The sequence below is a fragment of the Heloderma suspectum genome, chromosome 15 (genome assembly GCF_057233095.1).
Source record: "Heloderma suspectum isolate Gila_16-S chromosome 15, 16-S_ref, whole genome shotgun sequence".
NCBI classification, from domain to species: Eukaryota; Metazoa; Chordata; class Lepidosauria; order Squamata; family Helodermatidae; genus Heloderma; species Heloderma suspectum.
Genome location: NC_139472.1, coordinates 1,255,510 through 1,275,220, shown reverse-complemented (window position 1 = coordinate 1,275,220; position 19,711 = coordinate 1,255,510). Strand labels below are relative to the sequence as shown.

The 19,711-nt window shown below is 49.7% G+C and overlaps 1 protein-coding gene across 9 annotated transcripts in view; it reads left to right on the top strand.

The window, feature by feature from the left end:
* Positions 1-19,711, top strand: part of ECE1 (endothelin converting enzyme 1) — a 51,385-nt gene that overhangs the window by 25,911 nt on the left and 5,763 nt on the right. For 5 of the 9 annotated variants that reach the window (XM_084821911.1, XM_084821918.1, XM_084821917.1 and 2 more), the window contains 13 exons: positions 2,723-2,847; positions 3,624-3,770; positions 4,329-4,394; positions 5,614-5,805; positions 6,965-7,107; positions 7,832-7,946; positions 9,196-9,309; positions 10,735-10,911; positions 12,287-12,390; positions 14,646-14,756; positions 15,920-15,987; positions 17,884-18,074; positions 18,744-18,839. In XM_084821911.1, the coding sequence (XP_084678037.1) occupies positions 2,723-2,847; positions 3,624-3,770; positions 4,329-4,394; positions 5,614-5,805; positions 6,965-7,107; positions 7,832-7,946; positions 9,196-9,309; positions 10,735-10,911; positions 12,287-12,390; positions 14,646-14,756; positions 15,920-15,987; positions 17,884-18,074; positions 18,744-18,839 (1,649 nt within the window). The remainder of the gene's footprint in view (positions 1-2,722; positions 2,848-3,623; positions 3,771-4,328; positions 4,395-5,613; positions 5,806-6,964; positions 7,108-7,831; positions 7,947-9,195; positions 9,310-10,734; positions 10,912-12,286; positions 12,391-14,645; positions 14,757-15,919; positions 15,988-17,883; positions 18,075-18,743; positions 18,840-19,711) is intronic. The other 4 variants (XM_084821912.1, XM_084821919.1, XM_084821916.1 and 1 more) reach the window with 1 other exon arrangement.

Genomic DNA, 19,711 nt, shown 5'->3' with positions numbered 1-19,711 from the left:
GCTTGACATTTTTTTCCAGTTAGGGTTACAAGTAGCGCACCAGCCTATGGTGGTAAAAAACAACCAACCAGCAGTGTTTATTTAATCCATAGACCTTTCCACATATTGGCACATAAAACAGTTATTAAAAACTAGTAAAACAAGGGTTCAGTTGAGATATGTAAAAGGAACAGAACTATGAATGTTAAAATATTAATTAAAAACTAAACATACATACATGTATCATTAAATCACCAACCAGCTTTACATTACAAACAGTGCCCGTACCATTTATTTCCCCACTGATAGTTACTGCCATCCCTTAATTAATTGTGATCTCACTAGGCAAGGATATAAGAATATGGGACTATTTCAGTCTGTCATCTAAATGCCTCCAGAGAGGCAGAAACAAAGACAGGAACAAGAATGGCAGACAAGAATCGCAGTTCTTTCCCCTCCAAAAGGAAGATGGAGTGGTGCAGAAGTCTCTGATAAATTCTGTATTAGCTCAGACTTTGGACGACGTATATGGGGATAATGGATTTGGCATCAGAGCTGGCTTTTCCTGAAAGTGTAAGTCTGCTAGGAGAATGGGAGAGACACAATTCCTTAGGTGAATTAGGGTGCAATCCTATTTGTGTTTAGACAGAAAAAAGTCCTACAACTCCCAGCATTCCCCAGCCAGCATAGCTGGCTGGGACATCCTGGGAATTGTAGGACTTTTTTCTGTCTAAACATGCATAGGATTGCGCCTTTAATAGAGCACCAGGTAAATGAGTTGGCACTGTGTCCTCCTCCAGCAGCTAATAATGGGTTTCTCATAGTTCAGGGGGTGGCATGTGCAAGGAGTGAGACAGAACAATTAATTGGTTTTTTTGTGCATTGGGGGTTGAACAGATTTGGCATTAGGTCTTGGGCGGCAGCGGGGGGGCGGGGCATGCTCATGCATGTACAAACCTGGACTACTGAAGTTTTCCCCGAAGGGCCTTCCTTTCTTGGTTCCTGTCCCTGGATCTACAAAGAGCACAGCTCTGGGAGGCTTAGTTGAGCATCTTCCGGCAATGGGCTTCTGCTGATGAGGGGAAGAGGGACAGAGATACTTGCAAAAGGGCACTCAGTTGCTAGCAAAAGTGGAACGGCTCCTTTCCCTTCCTTTTCTGCAGCACGTAATGCTTCAGTAGCTCTTGGGTTGGTTTTCTGGGTCCCATGCCTGGTGCTGCTTGCAGTTTTCCATGAAAATCCCCCCATACATTCATTCTCTCTCCCCCCACCCACCCAACCTGCTGTTTTCTCCACCCCGCCTGTTCAAGTGTTTCTTCCCAGCCCAGCTAAGTGAAAACAGGCCTGGGTCTCCATAGCAACGGGCCCCTATCTTGCCTTTTTTCCCATCCCAAACAAGCCGGCTTTGTGTTTGTGTTTTCCCTGCCCCGCTGCTTGTGAGCTTTCTTGCCTCTTTCCTCTCCCAATTTGGAGTCTGTCTGTGGACAGTGTGGCAATGGCTACCTTCTGGCTCAGGCCAAAGGGTCATTCGAACCCAGCGTTCTGTCTCCAACAGGGAAAAGCTCGTGACCAGCACAAAAGAAATTGCCCTCTCTTCCTTGTCCCCAGTATTCAGAGGCAGACAGACTTGGAGGTTTCTGCTTGGCTATTGTGGTTCATAGATGTCAATTCACTGCTCCTTCATGACTTTGTCTGATGCTTTAAAAAGTTGGGGGTAGGCTAGCATCTTGCATCTTGTAGCAGTGAGTTCCATAAATTAGCCGTGCATGTGTATGGAGGAGAGCATCTGACTTTTGGGGCTGCTGGGTCCCAAGAAACTTCTCCTCTACTAGATAACCCAGTCTCCCCAGCCTGGCTGGGGGATAATGGGAGTTGTAGTCTCACACATCTAGAGGGCACCAGCTTTCATTCCATTTCATTCATTTCTATACTGCCCAATAGCCAAAGCTGTCTGGACATCTCACAAAAATTACAACTGCTAAATACGAGATAATAAAAATACAATATAAAATCTTGAACATAGACAATTAAAAAAACATTTTAAAACAGCTAAAAAACAGTTACAATAAGATATGGAGACCTGTTAAAGCAACTGACATAAATGCCCCATCCTATGCCATCAAATGCCTGGGTGTAGAGGACAGTCTTAACCTGGTGCCAAAAAGATGACAGTATTGGCCCCAGGCGGACTTCAGTGGGGAGAGCATTCCACAGTTGGGAGCCACCACTGAAAAGGCCCTCTCCTTGTTGCTGTCCTCCAAACGTATCTCTTGGAGGAGATGCTCAGAGGAGGGCCTCGGATATTGATCGTATGTCCGGGCAGGTTCATCCTGGGAGAGGCACTCCTTCAGGTATTGTGGTCAAAGCCAGCAACTTGAATTGGACTTCAAAATGAATAAGTTGGCGAAGACCAGGTTAAGCCAACCCTTTCCCTAAAGCTGTTTAGGTTAGCGGCCACTACAGCATCGGGTTGCTGTCAAGCGCATCTGTCGGACTCCCAGATGAACTGGATCAACCAAGGCATCCTCTCACCGGTCCAGAGTGCCCTTGGGGTCCTGCTCATGTGTTGGGTTGAAAAGCTCCCCCAGGCTCAGGTTTTTGGGAGGTGGAAACTGGAGGCTGTAAAGGCTCCTGCTGCGCATGCCCGTCTGTGGGGCCTTGGCAGGGCAAGGTTGGGGGGTAAATGGAGGGTTCTCTGAGCAGGAAGTCAGAATGGACTCCTGGCTTTGGCCCTTCACTCCAGAGAACACCACTGCCACCGTCTCGAGCGAGGCTGAACGCAAAGCGCAGCGCTACTACCAGTCATGCATGAACGAAACCAAGATCGAGGAGCTGAAGGCGAAGCCCCTGACAGACCGGATCCAGGAGGTAAAAGGGCCTGCAGAGCCAGGAGCAAAGCGCGCTCTCTGTCTCTCCGCTCCTGCGGACGGGGTGTTGAGCAGTCAACACGGCGTTTCCTTGTTGGTGCAAGAGGAAGCGGCCTTTTGGGTTTTGTGCGTTTTCAGTTGCTCTTGCAGTTAACTCTGGAGTTGGCCGTGGGTTCCTTATTGATCTGATTCTCTTTCCTGCCTTATTTCTTTATTTATTTGAAGTATTTTTGTGTTGCTCCTTGGCCAAAAAGGCTCCCAGAACAGCTGACATAGAATCAGTTAAACTGATCCCTGCGTCCGCAGGCTTCCACTCTCAAAGACACGACACGCAAGGAAAGAGGGATGGGGAGGGAAAGGGGGTAATTTAATTATTTTAGCAGGGCAGGTGGAATGACCCTGCTGCTCCCTCTTATACAGTAGATTGTTAATGAGCTTAACACTCAAGCGTTTGCCTCAGTTTAAGGGGGCCACTTGAAATACTGGCAATTTTTCTGTTTTTCGTTGTAAAGTTTATTGTTTCAAAAACTACTGACAAATAGCAAACATATTTCCAGTATCAAAAACAAATGTTGTCAATGCTGTGTTTTTTGTTTCCAGTAATTAATGAAAGGGCCTCGTTCTACCACTTAATTCCTTTCTGTCTGTGATTGTGATTACAACATCACAATAAAAACAACAACTGGTGGTTGTTTCCTTGAGACCTGCTGAGTGTGCAGTTTCCTTTGTGCTTACTTTGGGGGGGACTGTTTCCCTCTCTTCCCCTGATTCCCCCAGCTTGGCGGCTGGAACATCAGCGGCCGCTACAAGGGGGGCGACTTCAACCAGACACTATTGGAGCTGGTCGCCTACCACCACGTCGCACCATTCTTCTCTGTCTACGTGAGCGCCGACTCAAAGAATTCCAGCTGCAACGTCATCCAGGTGGGTGCAGGGTGGCAGCTAAGCAGGGCCAGGGAGTGTGCATGACTGGAGATGGCTCCTTCCCCTTTTCTCTGGGGCCCTCCAGGACGTGCCCTGGAATCTGCAGAGTGATGGGATCCAGTTTTGAGTCTGAACCCTTTTGGGGGGAGTCTTTAACTCTGCCACAAAAATAAATTTCTGTCAATTCATTTAAAGTTGTGTTTTGTTTTGCAAACTCCGGTTTGATGTCATTCATTCTAGCTAAAAAGAACCATGCCAGTGGAACATGGCTTTGCTTTGAGGCAAATACTATAAATGATCCAAAAGAAAGTTACACGTTGATGTGGGGCCGGGGGCTATTTATCCTATGCTATGCCCTGCTTGCAGGGGTGTCCTGGAGGTGGTTGCTATGGCATATGAGATTCTGGACTAAATAGGTTGTTGGTTGGATCCAGGAGGGTTATTTTTCTGTGCGCATATCCTGCCTTGCAAGAGTAGCTTTTTAAGATAGCACTTTTAAAAATCTCTTCCTGGCTCACCTGCACTGTGTGTTCACTCCTCTTTCTCTTCCTCCCCCAGGTTGACCAGTCAGGACTGGGGCTGCCGTCCAGAGATTACTATCTCAACAAAACGCAGAATGAGAAAGTAAGCGTTGGGCTCTCTTTCCTCTCCTCGTTTCAAATGAAAAGCCCACTGCTCTTAAAATGAAGGCAGGCATCTCTTCCTCTTCCTCTTGGCAGCACCTGGGAGAATTTACACAGGTGTATTCATCACTCTGGGAGCCACACTGTGCCTGGTAGTGCGTTCCGTGGGTGACGGAACCACTGCAAGTCTCATTGTGTTTGAGGTGCTATGGGCCAGGCAGTTAACACATTCACCTGCAAGTCATCAAGGGATATTCATGGCCCATCTGACTCTACCCTGTTTTTTTGCCGAGGTGATCTTAATGTGTGGCTATATCTAATTGTGTGCGTGTGTGTATGTGTTTTAAAGGCTCTCTCAATATCAAACAACTAGCCCCTCTGCCCCAAATCCCAGCTCCAAAACATTCACAGTTAGCCTTGTGACAGATTAGAAACTGGCATGCAGAGTACTGCTTTTCCAGAGGAGGCGCCTAACCAAAATTTTGCCAGAGCTGCTGTATGTTTGGTTATTTGCTATAGAAATGTACAAACCATCCAACCTCGAGAGATGTACAAAAGTTAAACTACAAACAGATTGCAATAAAATTAGACATATCAGTAAAACAGAGGCTAGAACGTAGTCATGAATCAGGAAGAGGCTTGCCTGAAAAGTCTTTAGCGAACACCGGGAACAAAGTAATGTTGGTGTGTGCCGGATCTCAGTTGGAAGGGCATTCCGTAGGGCAGGTGTGCAGGGTCCTGATCCGTCCCTCTGCAGTTCCCCAGATGGCCACGCTCTCTTCCATTGGCCCCACCACCTTTCCCCCGATGGCTGGGGGCTTTCCAGCTTTCGTGCATTTTCCCCGCATCGTAAAAGGTTGAAAATGCCCCTCCTAAGGCTTTGCTACTGGCAGTAAGAGCTCTGAACTAAAATAGGGTATTTTTGGCCCCACTCCCTTCCACTTCGGCCCCGCCTACCACTGGAACACTTCTCAGAAGTTGAATTGGTCTGTTGGGCTGAAAGAGGTTCTGCACCCCTGGTGCAAGGCAGTGCCCTTGCCTATGGCAGGAATTCCCTGTATTGCTGGAATTCGTGCCACTGTGTGACACTGACACACACACACACACACACACACGCACACACACGCCCCGTCTGTTGTGTGGGCTGTTTTTTCTCTCTTCCCGCCCTCCTATTTTAATTAGCTTACACCTGTGTCGCCGCCTCCTCACCTGTGATCCAGGTGCTCGCAGGGTACCTGGACTTCATGGTCCAGCTGGGCATGCTCGTCGGCGGGCAGGACGAGTCAGGCACCCGGCAACAGATGCAGCAGATCCTGGACTTTGAGACCGCCCTGGCCAACATCACCATCCCCCAGGAGAAGCGGCGAGATGAGGAATTGATCTACCACAAAATACCTGCTGGGGAGCTCAAGGTGAGGAAGGGCTCTGGCATGTCTGAGACAGGTGGCCTCCTGAGGTTTGGAGCCTGCCTCTCTCTCAGATGTGGATCCACCTGTTTTGGAAGCTGCCGTTGACCAGCCAGCAGCTGTGGGTGCAGGGCTGGCGTCAAGCATCGGCATGGCTGGGCACCTGCCAAGCCCCCCGCCCGCAGGGGCCCACTGACCAGAGCCCCTTGGAGCTGCTCCTCCTCTTCCCCATCACACCCTGCTTGTTGCCTGCCTCTCGCTGTGGCCCGGTGACAGTGCCAGTAAGGAGGAGGAGGAGGAGGAGCAGGAGATGCCGCGGCCAACTTGCTCACTGGCTCCCTGCCTGTCGAGCCAGCAAGTGGGAGCGTGGAGGAGGAATGGCAGTTGGCGAGGGAGGGGGCCCATTGAGGCATTCTTGCCCCAGGGCCCCCCAAAACCTGGTGTGCTGTGCGCGTGCATATGCTGCAGGAATCTGTGCCCAGCATCCTTTGTAGCGTTGCTCATTGCCCTTTGGATGGGAGCAGTGTAGCCACTTCGGGTGGCAAAATGTAATGAGCTGGCTGTGCAAACAGTGCCCAGGGGCCATGGTTCGTGGACATGCTGGCATATACTTCTGTATCAGCAGATGAGTTTGAAATTTTTAGAAATGTGGCCCTGTGTTTTTGAAGTGGAGCCAGAGGAATGTAAAATAAGGACAGGAATGACCAAACGACCCCATTGTCATTATACTCCTGTCTTTCCGAAAATCATTCGACGGGGGGTGTGTGTGTGTGTGTGTGTGTGTGTGTGATAAGGCCGTGCCTTTATTTGAATTGGAGGAGTGGGCAGAATCCCCCCACTTCCTTAGGCTGTGCCTCTACAATCAATAAAATTCTCTCTACTCCTGCTGCTGCTGAAAAAAATAGCTTACAATAAATATCCCCAGAATGTTGTGTTTTGTTCCATTATCCCCGCCGGAGCGTTCCTGAGAGGAATGGATGTTTTGCTACTTGGCCTCCCCCTCCCCTGTTTATAATCCACCTTCCCACAAATGTCAGATGTTCAAAAGTGAACACCCACAATAATAGGTAAAAATATTAAATACTGAAGTATTAAAACGACAACCCTTGAACACATTCCCTCCCTTCTTCAATTTCCTCCTCCTGTCGTCTTCCCGCCCCTAAAGGGTCTTGCTCCTGCCGTTGACTGGATGCCCCTCCTCAGCGCTGTCTTCTCCCCCGTGGAGATCAACGAGTCCGAGCCGGTGGTGGTCTACGCCAGAGAATACCTCGAGCAAGTCTCCTACCTCATCCTCAATACGGACAGGCAGTGAGTGTGGGCTGGCACGCAGGTTGGGCAAGCGAGTTGGGCTGCAGCCAGGGCCGGCGCCAAGGGTCGGCATGGCTGGGCCCCTGCCACAGCCCCGCAGCCCAGCTGCGACCCACTGGCCAGAGCCCCCTGGACATGCTCCTCCTTTTCCTCATTGCGGCCGGCTTGTTCACCGGCCGCTTGCTCTGGCCCAGACAGCAGTGGGGGTGAGGAGGAGCAGCAGCAGATGCCACCATCCGCTTGCTCCCTGACTCTGCCTGCCAAGCAAGCGGGAGCGAGGAGGAGGAGGAGGAAGAGCAGCTGGTGACCATGGTGGTGAGAAGGTCGGCTCCCTGAGGGAGGGGCCCCATGCAGGGTGTCTTGCTTGAGGGCCCTCAAAATCCTGGACCAGGCACAGGTTGAAGCATCTGTCCCTGCCCTCATTGGGACCTAGAAACTTGGGCAGGAAACCCCAACTTCCAGATGTGGCAGAATGCACATGATGACCTGCCCCTGTGGAACACATCTGGCTGCTAACATAGTTGTTTCTGTTGTTCTCTCCCGCACCCCACCCCATTGCAGATAGAAAAGTAGATGTGAAAGGTGACCCTTGACCGGGGGGGCGTCTCTCTTGCAGTATGTGCCATACGCAACTGGGGTCAGTGGAGCTCCCCCCCCCCGGAGCTAGACCTTCCCGGTGGGTTCTAGGAGAGGAGCCCCCAACTGTTCTTTTTGCCTGTTGCAGAGTCTTGCACAACCACATGATCTGGCATCTGGTAAGGAAAGGAGCAGCTTTTCTGGACCAGCGCTTCCAAGATGCAGAGGAGAAGTTTCTGGAGATCATGTATGGGTCCAAGAAGGTGAGGAGAGAAGTGGGGAACAGGGAGGGCAGGATGGGGAGTGGGTGTGCTGGGTGGAGGCCCATCGCAAGGGGAGAGGACCTGCTTTGCAGGCAGTAGGTCCTCTGTTCAGTCCTCCTGAAAATGGCTCCTTCCCAGAATCTGACTGGTTTGAGAATTGCGTAAAAATATTTTTGGGTGTAATCGAGAGATGCAAGCCATCTCCGGGAAAGGAAATGATGACTTTGTGGGTGGCTTTGTCCTCGAACGTCACAGGAGGGAGGAGAAGGTGAATGGCCATTGTCGGAGGCCTCCTCCTCCTCCTCCCAGAAAATCAGAAGAAGCGTCCTTCCCTCCCTCCTCTGGCCGTGCTGTTTCCTGAATATCCCCAGACTTCCCAGCATCCTTGCATGATGTGCCAAGAGCTCCCTCTGCTGCTGCATCACATCCCTCATTTATTTAGGTGCCAAGCCCCACATCCCCTTTCTTCCTTTCTCTACAGCCACTGAAAAGCCACCAAAAAAGTGTGCAAGCTTTTGAGCCCTCCAGAACTCTTCATCAGGTTATGGCCACAACCTCTGACCTAATCTTTGTACCTGTTTTGTTTCTCCCCTCCCCCACATGTTCTTGTATATCATGAAGAAGAGTTCTGGAGAACTGCAAAGCTTGCACAGTCTTTCTCTTGGGGCGGGGGTGGCATTTCGGGTGTTTCTGATAAAGGTATTGCCTCATTGTGGGTTTTGGATTTAAAAAATCACATTCAACAAAAGCATATCCTCCTCACGCTCCAGCAACAATCCTGCGAGGCAGGCCTGGCCAAGACACAGCGTTTTGTCCAAGGCCGCTTAGTATCCGAGTGGGAACTGGAACCTGCTTCTCCTACATCGTAGCCCAAAGTTGTAGCCTAGCCTTCCATGCCCTAGTGCCCTCCAGGCATGTTGGACTTCAGCTTCCATTACCCCCAGCCAGCATGATGGGAGTTTTAGTCCAACATGTCTGAAGGGCACCAGGATGGGGAAGGCTGCTCTAGCCACTGAAGCTGCCTTCTCCCGAGTCAGACTATGGGTCCACATCCTCGTCGCCCAGGATTGTCTGCTCCAGGGTCTCGGGCTGACGGGTCCTTCCCACCCCTGCTTCCTGAGGTCCTTTTTAACCAGCGATGTCGGGGATTGAACCAAGGACCTCCTGCAGGGCAAGTGGGCGCTCCTGCTCCTGAGCTACGGCCTCACACTTGAGCTGCACTTATGGAGGGCGCATCCTCTCACCCCAGCAGACCTGTTTGCCCCGCTGGAAGTACTGCATCAGTGACACAGACAACAACCTGGGCTTTGCGTTGGGGGCCATGTTCGTGAGAGCCACCTTTGCCGAAGAGAGCAAGACGGTAGTAAGTACCACCTTCTTCATCACGTCCCCGTGTGCTTTAGGATGAGGGTCTCCTCACTTGCAATGCACACACGAAACATGTTTTTTCTTTCTTTAGAATGTTAGAGTTCTATGAAACTTGGAAGCTTGCCTTACCTCCCTTGGTCAGTCTGCATGAGCCCAGTCAAAGATTGTTTGGCTTACTCCAGAACAATGTGGGCACCACCACCACATGGATTATTAATTTATTTTATTACATTTATATCCCACCTTTCTTCCTCTTGCAAGGAACCCAAGGTGGCTTATATGATCCTCCTCCTCTCCATTTTATTCCCACAACAACTTTGTGAGGTAGGTTAGGTTGAGTGTCAGTGACTGGCCCAAAGTCACCCAAGTCACATAGTCCTGGTCGAGTGGGTACTAGAACCTGGATCTCCTGAGCCCCAGTCCAACACTCTAACCACTACACCACACTGGCTCTATTATTAAATAATAATTATGTTATATTAATGAACTGCCCAGCGAGCTTCAGCTATGGGGCGGTGTAGAAATATAAATGAAATGAAATGGATATTATTATTTAAAATATTTCTTGACCGCTTTTCAGGGCAGGAGCCCTCCCAAGGCAACGTAAAATAATAAAACATGTAATAAAAACTGATATGGTTTGGTAATGAAATCAGTAAAAACAGCAAGAGCAGCAAGCATCCTAAAAACAACAAACACCAGCATAAAATCAAAACCTGCCACATACAGCTGCAGCTACAACCCAGTGGAAGCTCTCATGCGTAACAAAGCCCCTGCCCAGACTGACCCCAGCTGTGATGGTGCTGCTTCATGGGATCTGTGTGTCTCACTTTCAAGGGCCTTTGCAGTGGTGGCACCAAGGTGGTGGGAAGCCTTCCTGGGAGAGGCTTGCCTAGCGCCTCCATTGTGGTCTTTCTGGCACCAAGCATAGACCTTTTTATTCTCCCAAGTTTTTTAGCTCTTCGGTCTCATTTTTAAGCATGTTAAGTTGTTACGTTGTTAGATCTTTTGCACTGCTGCTGGTTTTTATTTTAGTTGTGTTCTGTTTTAAACTTTAAAAGGTAATATAAGACCTTTACAATTCAAAGTTTTTATATTATCTTTTATCGTACTGTATTTTGGGCTTTTAATTTTTGTGAGCTGCCCAGAGAACTTTTGGCTATTGGCCAGTATAGAAATGTAACCAACCACCTCATTATGGGATACCTCTGTGGAATTGTGGTACACTAATAGAACCCTGTTTCAAAAGTGCCATCGCATTCTCCCCCGCCCGCCCGCCCGCCCGCCTTCCTGGTTTCTCAGCTCTGCGTGACTGGTCCTGCAGGTACTCTTCCTGCCCTGGCTACTTGCAGTGATCACTGTTCCTGAAAAAGGAAGGGGGTTTGTGGGGCTCTTGCCCACCTGTGCTCTTTCCTGCTAGGCCGAAGAAATGATTTCGGAAATTAAAATGGCCTTCGAGGAAAGTTTGGCGAGCCTTCAGTGGATGGACGAAGAGACACGGAGGTCTGCCCGGGAGAAAGCAGATGCCATCTATGACATGATCGGTTATCCCAAGTTCATCATGGACCCCAAAGAGCTGGACAAAGTCTTCAACGACGTCAGTTGTTCCCACAGCACTGAGAGGGGGCGGGACAGGTTTGGCTGTAAGGGCGTGGGTGAAGTGGTCAGGCTTCCCCAACGTGGTTCCTTCCAGATGTGTTGGACTACAACTCCATCATCCCCAGCCAGCATGGGCAGTGGGGTTGCACTCTGCCTGAAGGATCAGATTCGTATTTTGGGGGTGATCTCGGCAGCTGAGTGCCTTTTTCCAGCTTCCTCTGGTTTGCCAGTTACGCCCTCTCCTGGATAGGGACAGCTTGGCCATGGTGGTTCAGATGCTGGTAACCTCAAGCCTGGATTACTACAATGCACTCTATGTGGGGCTGCCTTTGAGGCTGGTCCGGAAGTTGCGGCTAGCACAGAATGCGACTGCCCCACTGTTGTCGGGTGCTGCTCCGTGTCAGCGGGTCATGCCTCTGCTGAAGGCTCTGCACTGGCTGCCTCTCTGCTACCAGGCCAGGTTTCAAGTTCTTGTACTGGTCTATGAAGCCCCAAACAACTTCAGACCAGGATACTTGAGGACACGCCTTCTCTGTTCTCCTCCTGCCCAGTCCCGGAGGCCTTCTGAAGAGGGGCTCCTGATGGTCCCACAAGGGTCAGAAATCCACTTGGAAACCACATGGAGGAGGGCCTTTAGTGTGTTAGCTCCCACCCCCTCTAGAACGCCCTTCCAACTGAGATCAGGCATGCAGCTACATTACGTAGTTTTCAGCATTTGCTGAAGACTTTTCTTTTCAGGCAAGCCTTTCCTGACATTTCAGCCACTCTTTTATAGAGGCTTCTGCTTTTATTCCAGAACATTTTTTTGTAATTTGTATTTTAATTTGTTGTACACCACTCTGATCTCTCTCGATGTGAAGTGGTTTATAAATTCTTTCTTTCTTTAAACTCCTTGTATACCCCTCGATATCATAAGTTCCTTAAGTGGTTTACATAGAAAAGTAGAATACGATATAAAAACCAATATAAAATAATAAATATATTAAACACGTTACAACAAAGAATAGCGGGATGGAACAGTGCGATTACAAGTCAGGAAGTGCTTGAGTAAATGTGTGTTCAAGGCTAAAGCTCCCCGCAATTTCCGCCTCTTGGACCACCCATGGGAGACAGTTCCAAAGGGTGGGTGCCTACAGGGAAGGCCCTGCTTATGTGCAGGTGCCTGGTGGCACTTTTGGTTGTGGGATGACCAGAAAGGTCTCCTTGGAAGGTCTGGGGGCAGGGGCCAATTTTGTGTATAGTGGGGAAGGCGGCCGGCTAGGGCTAAATAAACAAGTCTGCTTTAGGGCAATAAAGGCAGCTAGGCTGGAGATATTTTCAGTCTTGCCTCTGCCTCCTTCGCCCCGGTCCTGATGAGCTTTGCTTCTTGGCAGTACGACGCTGTGCCTGATCTCTACTACGAGAACGTCATGCAGTTCCTGAACTTCTCTGCCCGTGTGGCTGCTGACCAGCTCCGGAAACCACCCAACCGTGACCAGTAAGTTGTGACCACCAAAGAGCAGCCTGGCTGGATTGAGCCCAAGGGCCCCCCGTCTTACCCCGCGTCTCGTTTCTGGCCAGCTCGCTGCCTCTCGGAAGCCCCCACCTGGGGCAGGGGCATTGTCTGAATCGGGCTCATGTCCATCAGAAGCAGTTCATGTAATTAATGTTTTAGTAAAATGTGGGGCAAGCATACAGCTGTTACGGTTTTCAGCACAAAGTCTGAGTCCCCTTTGTGGTGCTCTGGTGGGTTGTTTTTGGAGGAAGGTCAGTTTGGTTTGGCTTAGTTTCTACGTATGGGACTGTGCAAGAACCTGCTCATACGCTGCGATCAGCATCTGAGGCCCTCCTCCAAGGGCCACCTCTGAAGGAAGGGTTGAGGGATGGCAACGCGGGAAAGGGCGTTTTCATTGGTGGCCCAGCTGTGGAACACTTTCCTCAGCAAGGCCCACCTGGCACCAGCATTGTCACCCATTCAGCACCAGGTCAAGACTTTCTACTCCCAGGCATTTACAGTGTATGATGGGCTTGTTCTGGATCAGTTGACTTGATGGGTTTTTACTGATGTTTTATTTGCCATTTTTTCAGTAGGTTAATGAGAATTGTTTTCATCTGCTTTATATTTTGTATGTTTTTAATAATGTTGTTGTAAGTCGCCTTGGGCCTTGCCTGTGTTCTTTGAGCCATTAGACAGGTACTCTAATGTTTAGAGTAGCTTCCCCAAACCTGGTGCCCTCTAGAAGTTAAGACCAGCGTTCCCGTTATCCTCAGCCAGCATGGCCATTGCACTTTTGCAAACATTCCATTTCCTGAGCCTGCTCATACCTCCCTCTTGCGCGTGGGGGGTGCTGCTTAGGCTGTGTAAGGATCTGCACTCAGAGCACGAGTTATTAGTGTGTGTGGAGAACCTGGGTCTTGGGTTGGGTTAGCCACACACTAGCCACAACAGTGGAGGATCTCCCCTCACCACTGGGCGATTCTTCCCTTTCCTTCTGCCGCCACCATTAAACTACACCCCTTTTCCTTTAAAGTAACTGGCCATTAAGCATGAGACAAAACAGTGCCAAAAAAGTAAACAAAGTTATATGGTATTTCCATTAGAAAGAAAAGAAGAAAGCTTCCTTTAAGGATATTGCTACGACTTTTAAAACAGGGTTTCTGCAGTTACTTTTACCACCATCCAGGTGCTAGAAGCCCCAGTTTCTATCCCCAAGCAACTTTAAGCCAATTCCCCTATCAAGCTCCATCCCAGTTAACTCACAGGCCTAACATGAGCGCTTGAATGGCAGACTTCTTTCTGATCGGGTCTGAGCTCCACCTGAAACCTTCAAGGCAGTTCCCCAGGCTTCTTCTGAAGTCTTCAGTCTGGTCCAGCACCTGCTTTGTCCTCAGACCACTGCCATTAGCTCTCACTCAGGCTTCAGCTCCTTCCTCTGAAGGCTGCTCCAGGAGCCTTCCTCTCCCCAGCTGCAGACCTCCTTCAGCTTCTGCCTCACGTGCTCTCAGCTCAGCCTCCCAGTCTAGTAGCTGCTGCTCTTCTTGGCTGATGCCTTCTTCAGGCTCCCCAGCCTCTCGCGAAGACCCCTCTGCAGGCGACTCTCCAGTCAGGCTCCTCCCGGGACAGGTCCCCCATCAGAGTCCCCCGCAGCTCCTTATATTCGGTTCAGTCAGAACCCTGCGGCCAATCAGCTTCGCGGTGGCCAACGTTCCGTCCCCCTGTCTCTGTGTAAACTTCTGACCAATGGGCATCTTTAGAATGTTCAGTTATTCCCCAATCAGAGGGCCCCAGTTTCCATCCTGCCTTTCCATATAAATAGAGAGAACCTGGCTTCACCGTCGCCTCCCAGCAGTTACAGCAACTGCCAGTTTGCCGCCACACCACGTTCACAGTGTCATTCTCCTCAGGCACAAGCTCCGAGTGAGAAGCGTGCATTTTTCTTTTACTGTTAAACCTAGTGATTGAAACAAAACACGGCACTGAGACTTTTACCTCAGTTTCTTCTGTGTGTGTGTGTGTGTGTGTGTGAGAGAGAGAGAGAGAGAGATACACAATGTATAGCAGCCATTCCTGAGTGACCGACGGTAATCACAGGCCAAAGAGGAAGACGGGGAGAAAACGGCAAGGCTGGGGGACTCAGTCGGAAGGACTTGACGGGCTTCTGCCTCGTGGGGAGCAGGGCTCTGGATGGGGTTGGGTTTGATGGTCACACAGCCGTGACTCTCCTCCATCTTCTTCTCCTCCCTCTTCTGCAGGTGGAGCATGACTCCCCCGACGGTGAACGCCTATTACTCCCCCACCAAAAATGAGATCGTCTTCCCGGCCGGGATTCTGCAGACTCCGTTCTACACCCGGAACTCCCCCAAGTATAAATGCACCCCTCTCTCTCCTTCCCTGCCCCCCCCATTGAGGGCATCCAGTATTCAGTATTGGGAAAGGGGGAGTGGCGTTAACATTTTCCCTCCCCCCCCCCGGCCTTGCTTTTGTGAGCTTCAGAAAAGGCTCCTGCAGAGACCCATCTTAGCAGGGTTGAAAGAGGCATATCCAGGGTTGCTTTAGCGTGGCCCTTCTTGGTCCTGGGACCTTTGTAAATGAGAGGCGTTGGGGCATTGTTGGTACTGAAGACGACGACAATACGACCAAACCTTTCCCCTGCTGGGAAGCAGGACGCACCCTCCCAATGGCAGCCCCCTGCAGATCACCCTACCAGATTCCTGTGGGCTTCAAGCCCCTCCTTGTCCCCGGGCTCTGTGCAAGCGCTTTCCTCACGCCAAACCAAACTTCATTCCCCCCTCGACAGCTTCGCTGGTTACCGAACGCCATGACTGAGCCTCCCCATCTCGGGAGGTAATGTTGATGAGCATCCCGTGTGAACGCCTCTTGAAAACGCACCTATTCACACAGGCTTTCCCTGCCTCTATTATATTGTCATGATGTAATGCTGTGAAATGTTCTTAATGTTTTTAATTACTTACTACTTTTATCCTGTTTTACATTGTGAGGTTGTATTTTAATGAGAACCGCTTAGGGATTCAAAGAAATTAAGCAGTATAAAAAAATTATGTATAAATAAATAGGAACAACAACGCCATCTCATGACATTGCAGCACCGTGGCTGGTGGCTAGGGTTGCTCAAGCAATGTTCTGCTACAGTCAGTTTTGAAGCTTCTGTTACATACGTGTGACATCTGGAGAAACGCCATACTAGCCAGGCGGGAGAAGGGCAGGTGTGTCCTGTGAACCAGCGTTGTTGGCTCTTATCCCCTTGGAGCAGGGGTGGGCCACTTGTGGCTCTCCAGATGTTTTGTCCCAGAACTCCCATTGTTCCTCACCATTGGTGATGCTGATGGGCATTGTAGGCCAAAACATCTGTAGGGCCCTGGAGGATTAAGAACTGCTCCCTTTATGGTGCCTAGCTAGGCCTCAGTCTCTCTACCTTGCTGATGGAGTCCATGAAGTGGCAACAGTCTTGTTAACAGCTCATGCTATTTCTTGAATGAATGAATGTTTTATTTATTTGTTTTTACAGGGCACTCAACTTTGGTGGGATTGGTGTTGTTGTGGGACATGAATTGACTCATGCATTTGATGATCAAGGTGAGGGCCGCTTGCCTTTCTCCTCTCCCACCCACTCCTGGGAAGCAAGAGGCCCTGTTGACTCCATAATATTTATTTGGCTTGCAGAATTGGATTATTTCTTGGCACGCATTTATTTTTTGAACGCAGAATGCACTGAAAGTGTGATTTTAAATTGTTTTAATTGCTTGCTGCCCAGAGAACCCCAATTATAGGGCAACGAATAAATGTAATAAACAAACTAGAAAGTAACAACATTAACGTTCAATAGCAGCAATAATATATATTTTTTTAAAACTCTGTTTCTTGCAAGCATGGGCAAATGATAGCCTTTTAACTGTCACCTGAGGTGCAACAAGGTGGATGCCCAGTGAGCGCTGCTGTGGGGGGAGTCCACCGTGGGGTGCTCCCACAAAAAGAGGACCTGTCTCCACCCCCCTAACCACCATGGTGGGGGTCCCTGGTTGTCTCAACTGCCAGGGGGATTCATGCAGAAGGTCCTTTAATTCCTTAGATGCAAGGACAGGGACATGTTGGACATTGCATAAGTAGACCCCACCAGAGTCGGACAAGTATGATCCAGGAAGCCTTCTTGCGTTTGGTTAGAAGAAGCCCTTGAACCTGCCAGAAGCCTTAAGGCAACAATATGTTCCAATCTCTATCAGCACTCCACATCCCTAACTTTTACTAGCTGAATGGCTTATTGGACCACATTGGACATTCATTGGATACATATGATGTATTTATTGCAATACTAATCTCCCACCTATATATGACAAGTCATTCTGAAGGTGGTGTACTCAGCCCTGACTGTTGGTTTAGCTGCTGCTTGCTGGTGTGTTAAGGGCTGTTTTACTGTGATTACAATTGTTGAGGTTTTTGCCATTATATCTCCGTTTCATCCTGTATGCCACCGTGATGGGAAGCCCAGAAGCAGGACGCGAGTGCAACAGCACCATCCTGCTGTTGTTCCTCAGTGACTGTATTCAGGGGCATGCTGCCTCCTTGAAACGTTTAGTGGGATAGGACTTGGCTTTGCAGAAACCATGTTGATTTTCTTCAGCAAGACTTGTCCTCCTTATGCTTGATAATTTTATCTTTAATAACATTTCCCACCAATTTGCCTGGAAGAGATATTAAGCTAACTGGCTTGTAATTTCCTGGATCCCTTTTTAAAAATTGGTGTTACATGGGCCGTTCCTCTGATACGGAGGCAGATCTTAGGGCCATGTTACTTATTTTTGTAAAAAGATCAGCAGTTTCACATTTGAGTTCTTAAGGAAGCCTCAGATGGATACCATCTGGGCCTGGCAACTTGTTAGCTTTTAACTTGTCAGTGACGCCTCACACTTCATCTCTTGTCATCATTATTTCCCTCGGTTCTTTCACTTTCTCTACCTGAGAAGTGCCTAACCTGACCCTGTAGGCGGTCACTGTCCTTTCCATATCTTCAAGTAGGGAGCGCTGTTTGATGTGGCATGCATCATGTGCATCTCCTAAACCAAGTATCCTTTGGGTTAAGCGCGTCTGGATTTCTATTTGGGGCTGGTTTTCCATTGTTGTATTGTTTGTGCTGACAATATGCTAGGATTTTTATGGGTCTCGCTGTTTATTGTTTATGCTGCTTTGGATTCATTTTTTCCCCCTCTGCTGGTTTTCTTGTATTGATTTTTTATGGTGTTCTTAATTGACATGATGTTGCCCACCATGGGTTATTTTATAGGTAAGATGGGCGATAAATGTTTTATAATGAATGGAAACTAAATATGATCCAGGAAGCAAATGGTTCTGGTTCTCTCCTCCTTAATTGCAGCCCTGTTGTGCATTGTCCGCCAGAGTTCCCTTTGCAATATAAATGTGTCTGCTATGCTGTTGTTTCTTGGTGCTTCTGTTTGTTTACTTCCTTGGTTCTTGCAGGCCGGGAGTACGACAAAGATGGCAACCTCCGCCCCTGGTGGAAGAACTCGTCTGTGGAAGCCTTCAAGCTGCAGACAGAGTGCATGGTGGAACAATACGGCAACTACACGATCAACGGCGAAGCAGTCAACGGCAAGCACACGCTGGGGGAGAACATCGCCGACAATGGTGGCCTCAAAGCTGCCTACCGGGTGAGGCTCTGGGGACAGCTTTGATCTTCAGAGTGACAGATCTACTGATCTCTTGGTAGCATCGTAGCACTTGTGGTATTCTGTTGGCTCTCCATGTCGGCTGTCTGGAGAAAGGGAGGGGGTGGGATGTTGCCAAAGAGAGCTGCTGATCCCCCACCCCACACAATGCATGGGTCCCCAGCCACAGAACAGGGACATTGAGCCTCTTTCAGCCCAACGGCTATATTCAGTTTTGGAGAAGCTCTCGGGGGCCACATTCCAGGGGTGGGCGAGGCCAAAGGCAAAAGGGGCGGAGCCAAAGGCAAAGGGGGTTTAACCAAAATAGCCCAAACACCAGCATACTGTAGCTTAGAGGTCTTCCTTGCCAGTAACTGACCAATAAGGGAGGGACATCAACCTTGTAGAAAGAGGAGGAAAGACACGAAAGCCGGGAAACTACCCAGCACTGAGGGGTTGGGGAAAAGAGAGCATTGGCACCTGGGGAATACTGGAGGCCAGGATTTGCCCCGAGGGTGGGCCTGAGGTTTGACTCCCCTGCCATAGAGGGCGTGGGCCCCGCAAGGTACTTGATCATTATTAATTTCTAAATCTAATGTGGGATTGAGGCCATCCCCCCCCAAACCAATCCTAGTTGTAGTAGTGACGTGCTCCACTCTGTTCTTCTTGCAGGCCTATCAGAACTGGGTGAGGAAAAACGGGGCTGAGGAGACACTGCCAGCACTGGGCCTCACCAACTACCAGCTGTTCTTTGTCGGGTTTGCCCAGGTAGGTCTTGGTGGCTCCTTCACCTCGCTAGATGGTCCATTTTGAGTTTGTCACTTTGCATCAACCTGGGGGTGATGGGGACACATGAGCTGTTGTTGTTGTTGTTTAAATAGTGCCACGTTTGCACAAGAACTAGGTTGACAGGTTCCGAGATGGTTTATAATTTAAGATCAGACACAAGAGAAATGGGGGATGGAGGGGAAAATGGAGGCAGGGATATACAGTGGGGGAGAAGAACGTGCAGTTACCTCAATTATGCATTCCTTTTACCGTAGGTCAGCCTCCCCCAACCAGCATCCTCCAAACATGTTGAACAGTGACTCCCATAATCCCACAGCTGGCATGGCCGGTTGGGCTGCAGTTCCCGTAATTACCACAGCTGGCATGGTCATTGGCCATGTTGGCTGAGAATGATGGGAGTTGCAGTCACAGCACATCTGGAGGAGGGCAGGCTAGGGGAGGCTGCAGGAGGGGGTTGTTCCAAGGGCTTCCCAGAAGAGTTGAGTTTAGATGAGGGACTTGAAAGAAGTGAGAGAGGTGGTCTGAGAGAGGTCTGCAATTGTGGTGTGTTTCAGCCAGCACTGGTTGCAGAGCACCAAGCAGTGGCAAAACCAGCAGCTTGGATTGGGATGGTAGCGCAGGGCAGCCATCAGGACTGAGTCTGGCTGATCAGTGGCACAGGCACACAAGCACGGCGGGGGAAGCGGGGAGAACATTCCCTCCCTTTCCGTTGGACTAGAACTCGAGAGTCACCAGCGAAATGGTTGGGCTGTAGAATCGGGGCAGGCCAAAGAAAGTCCTCCTTCACGCGACGCATAATTCACATAACGGAATTAATCACTGTGGGACCTGGCAGCGGTCACTGGCTTAGA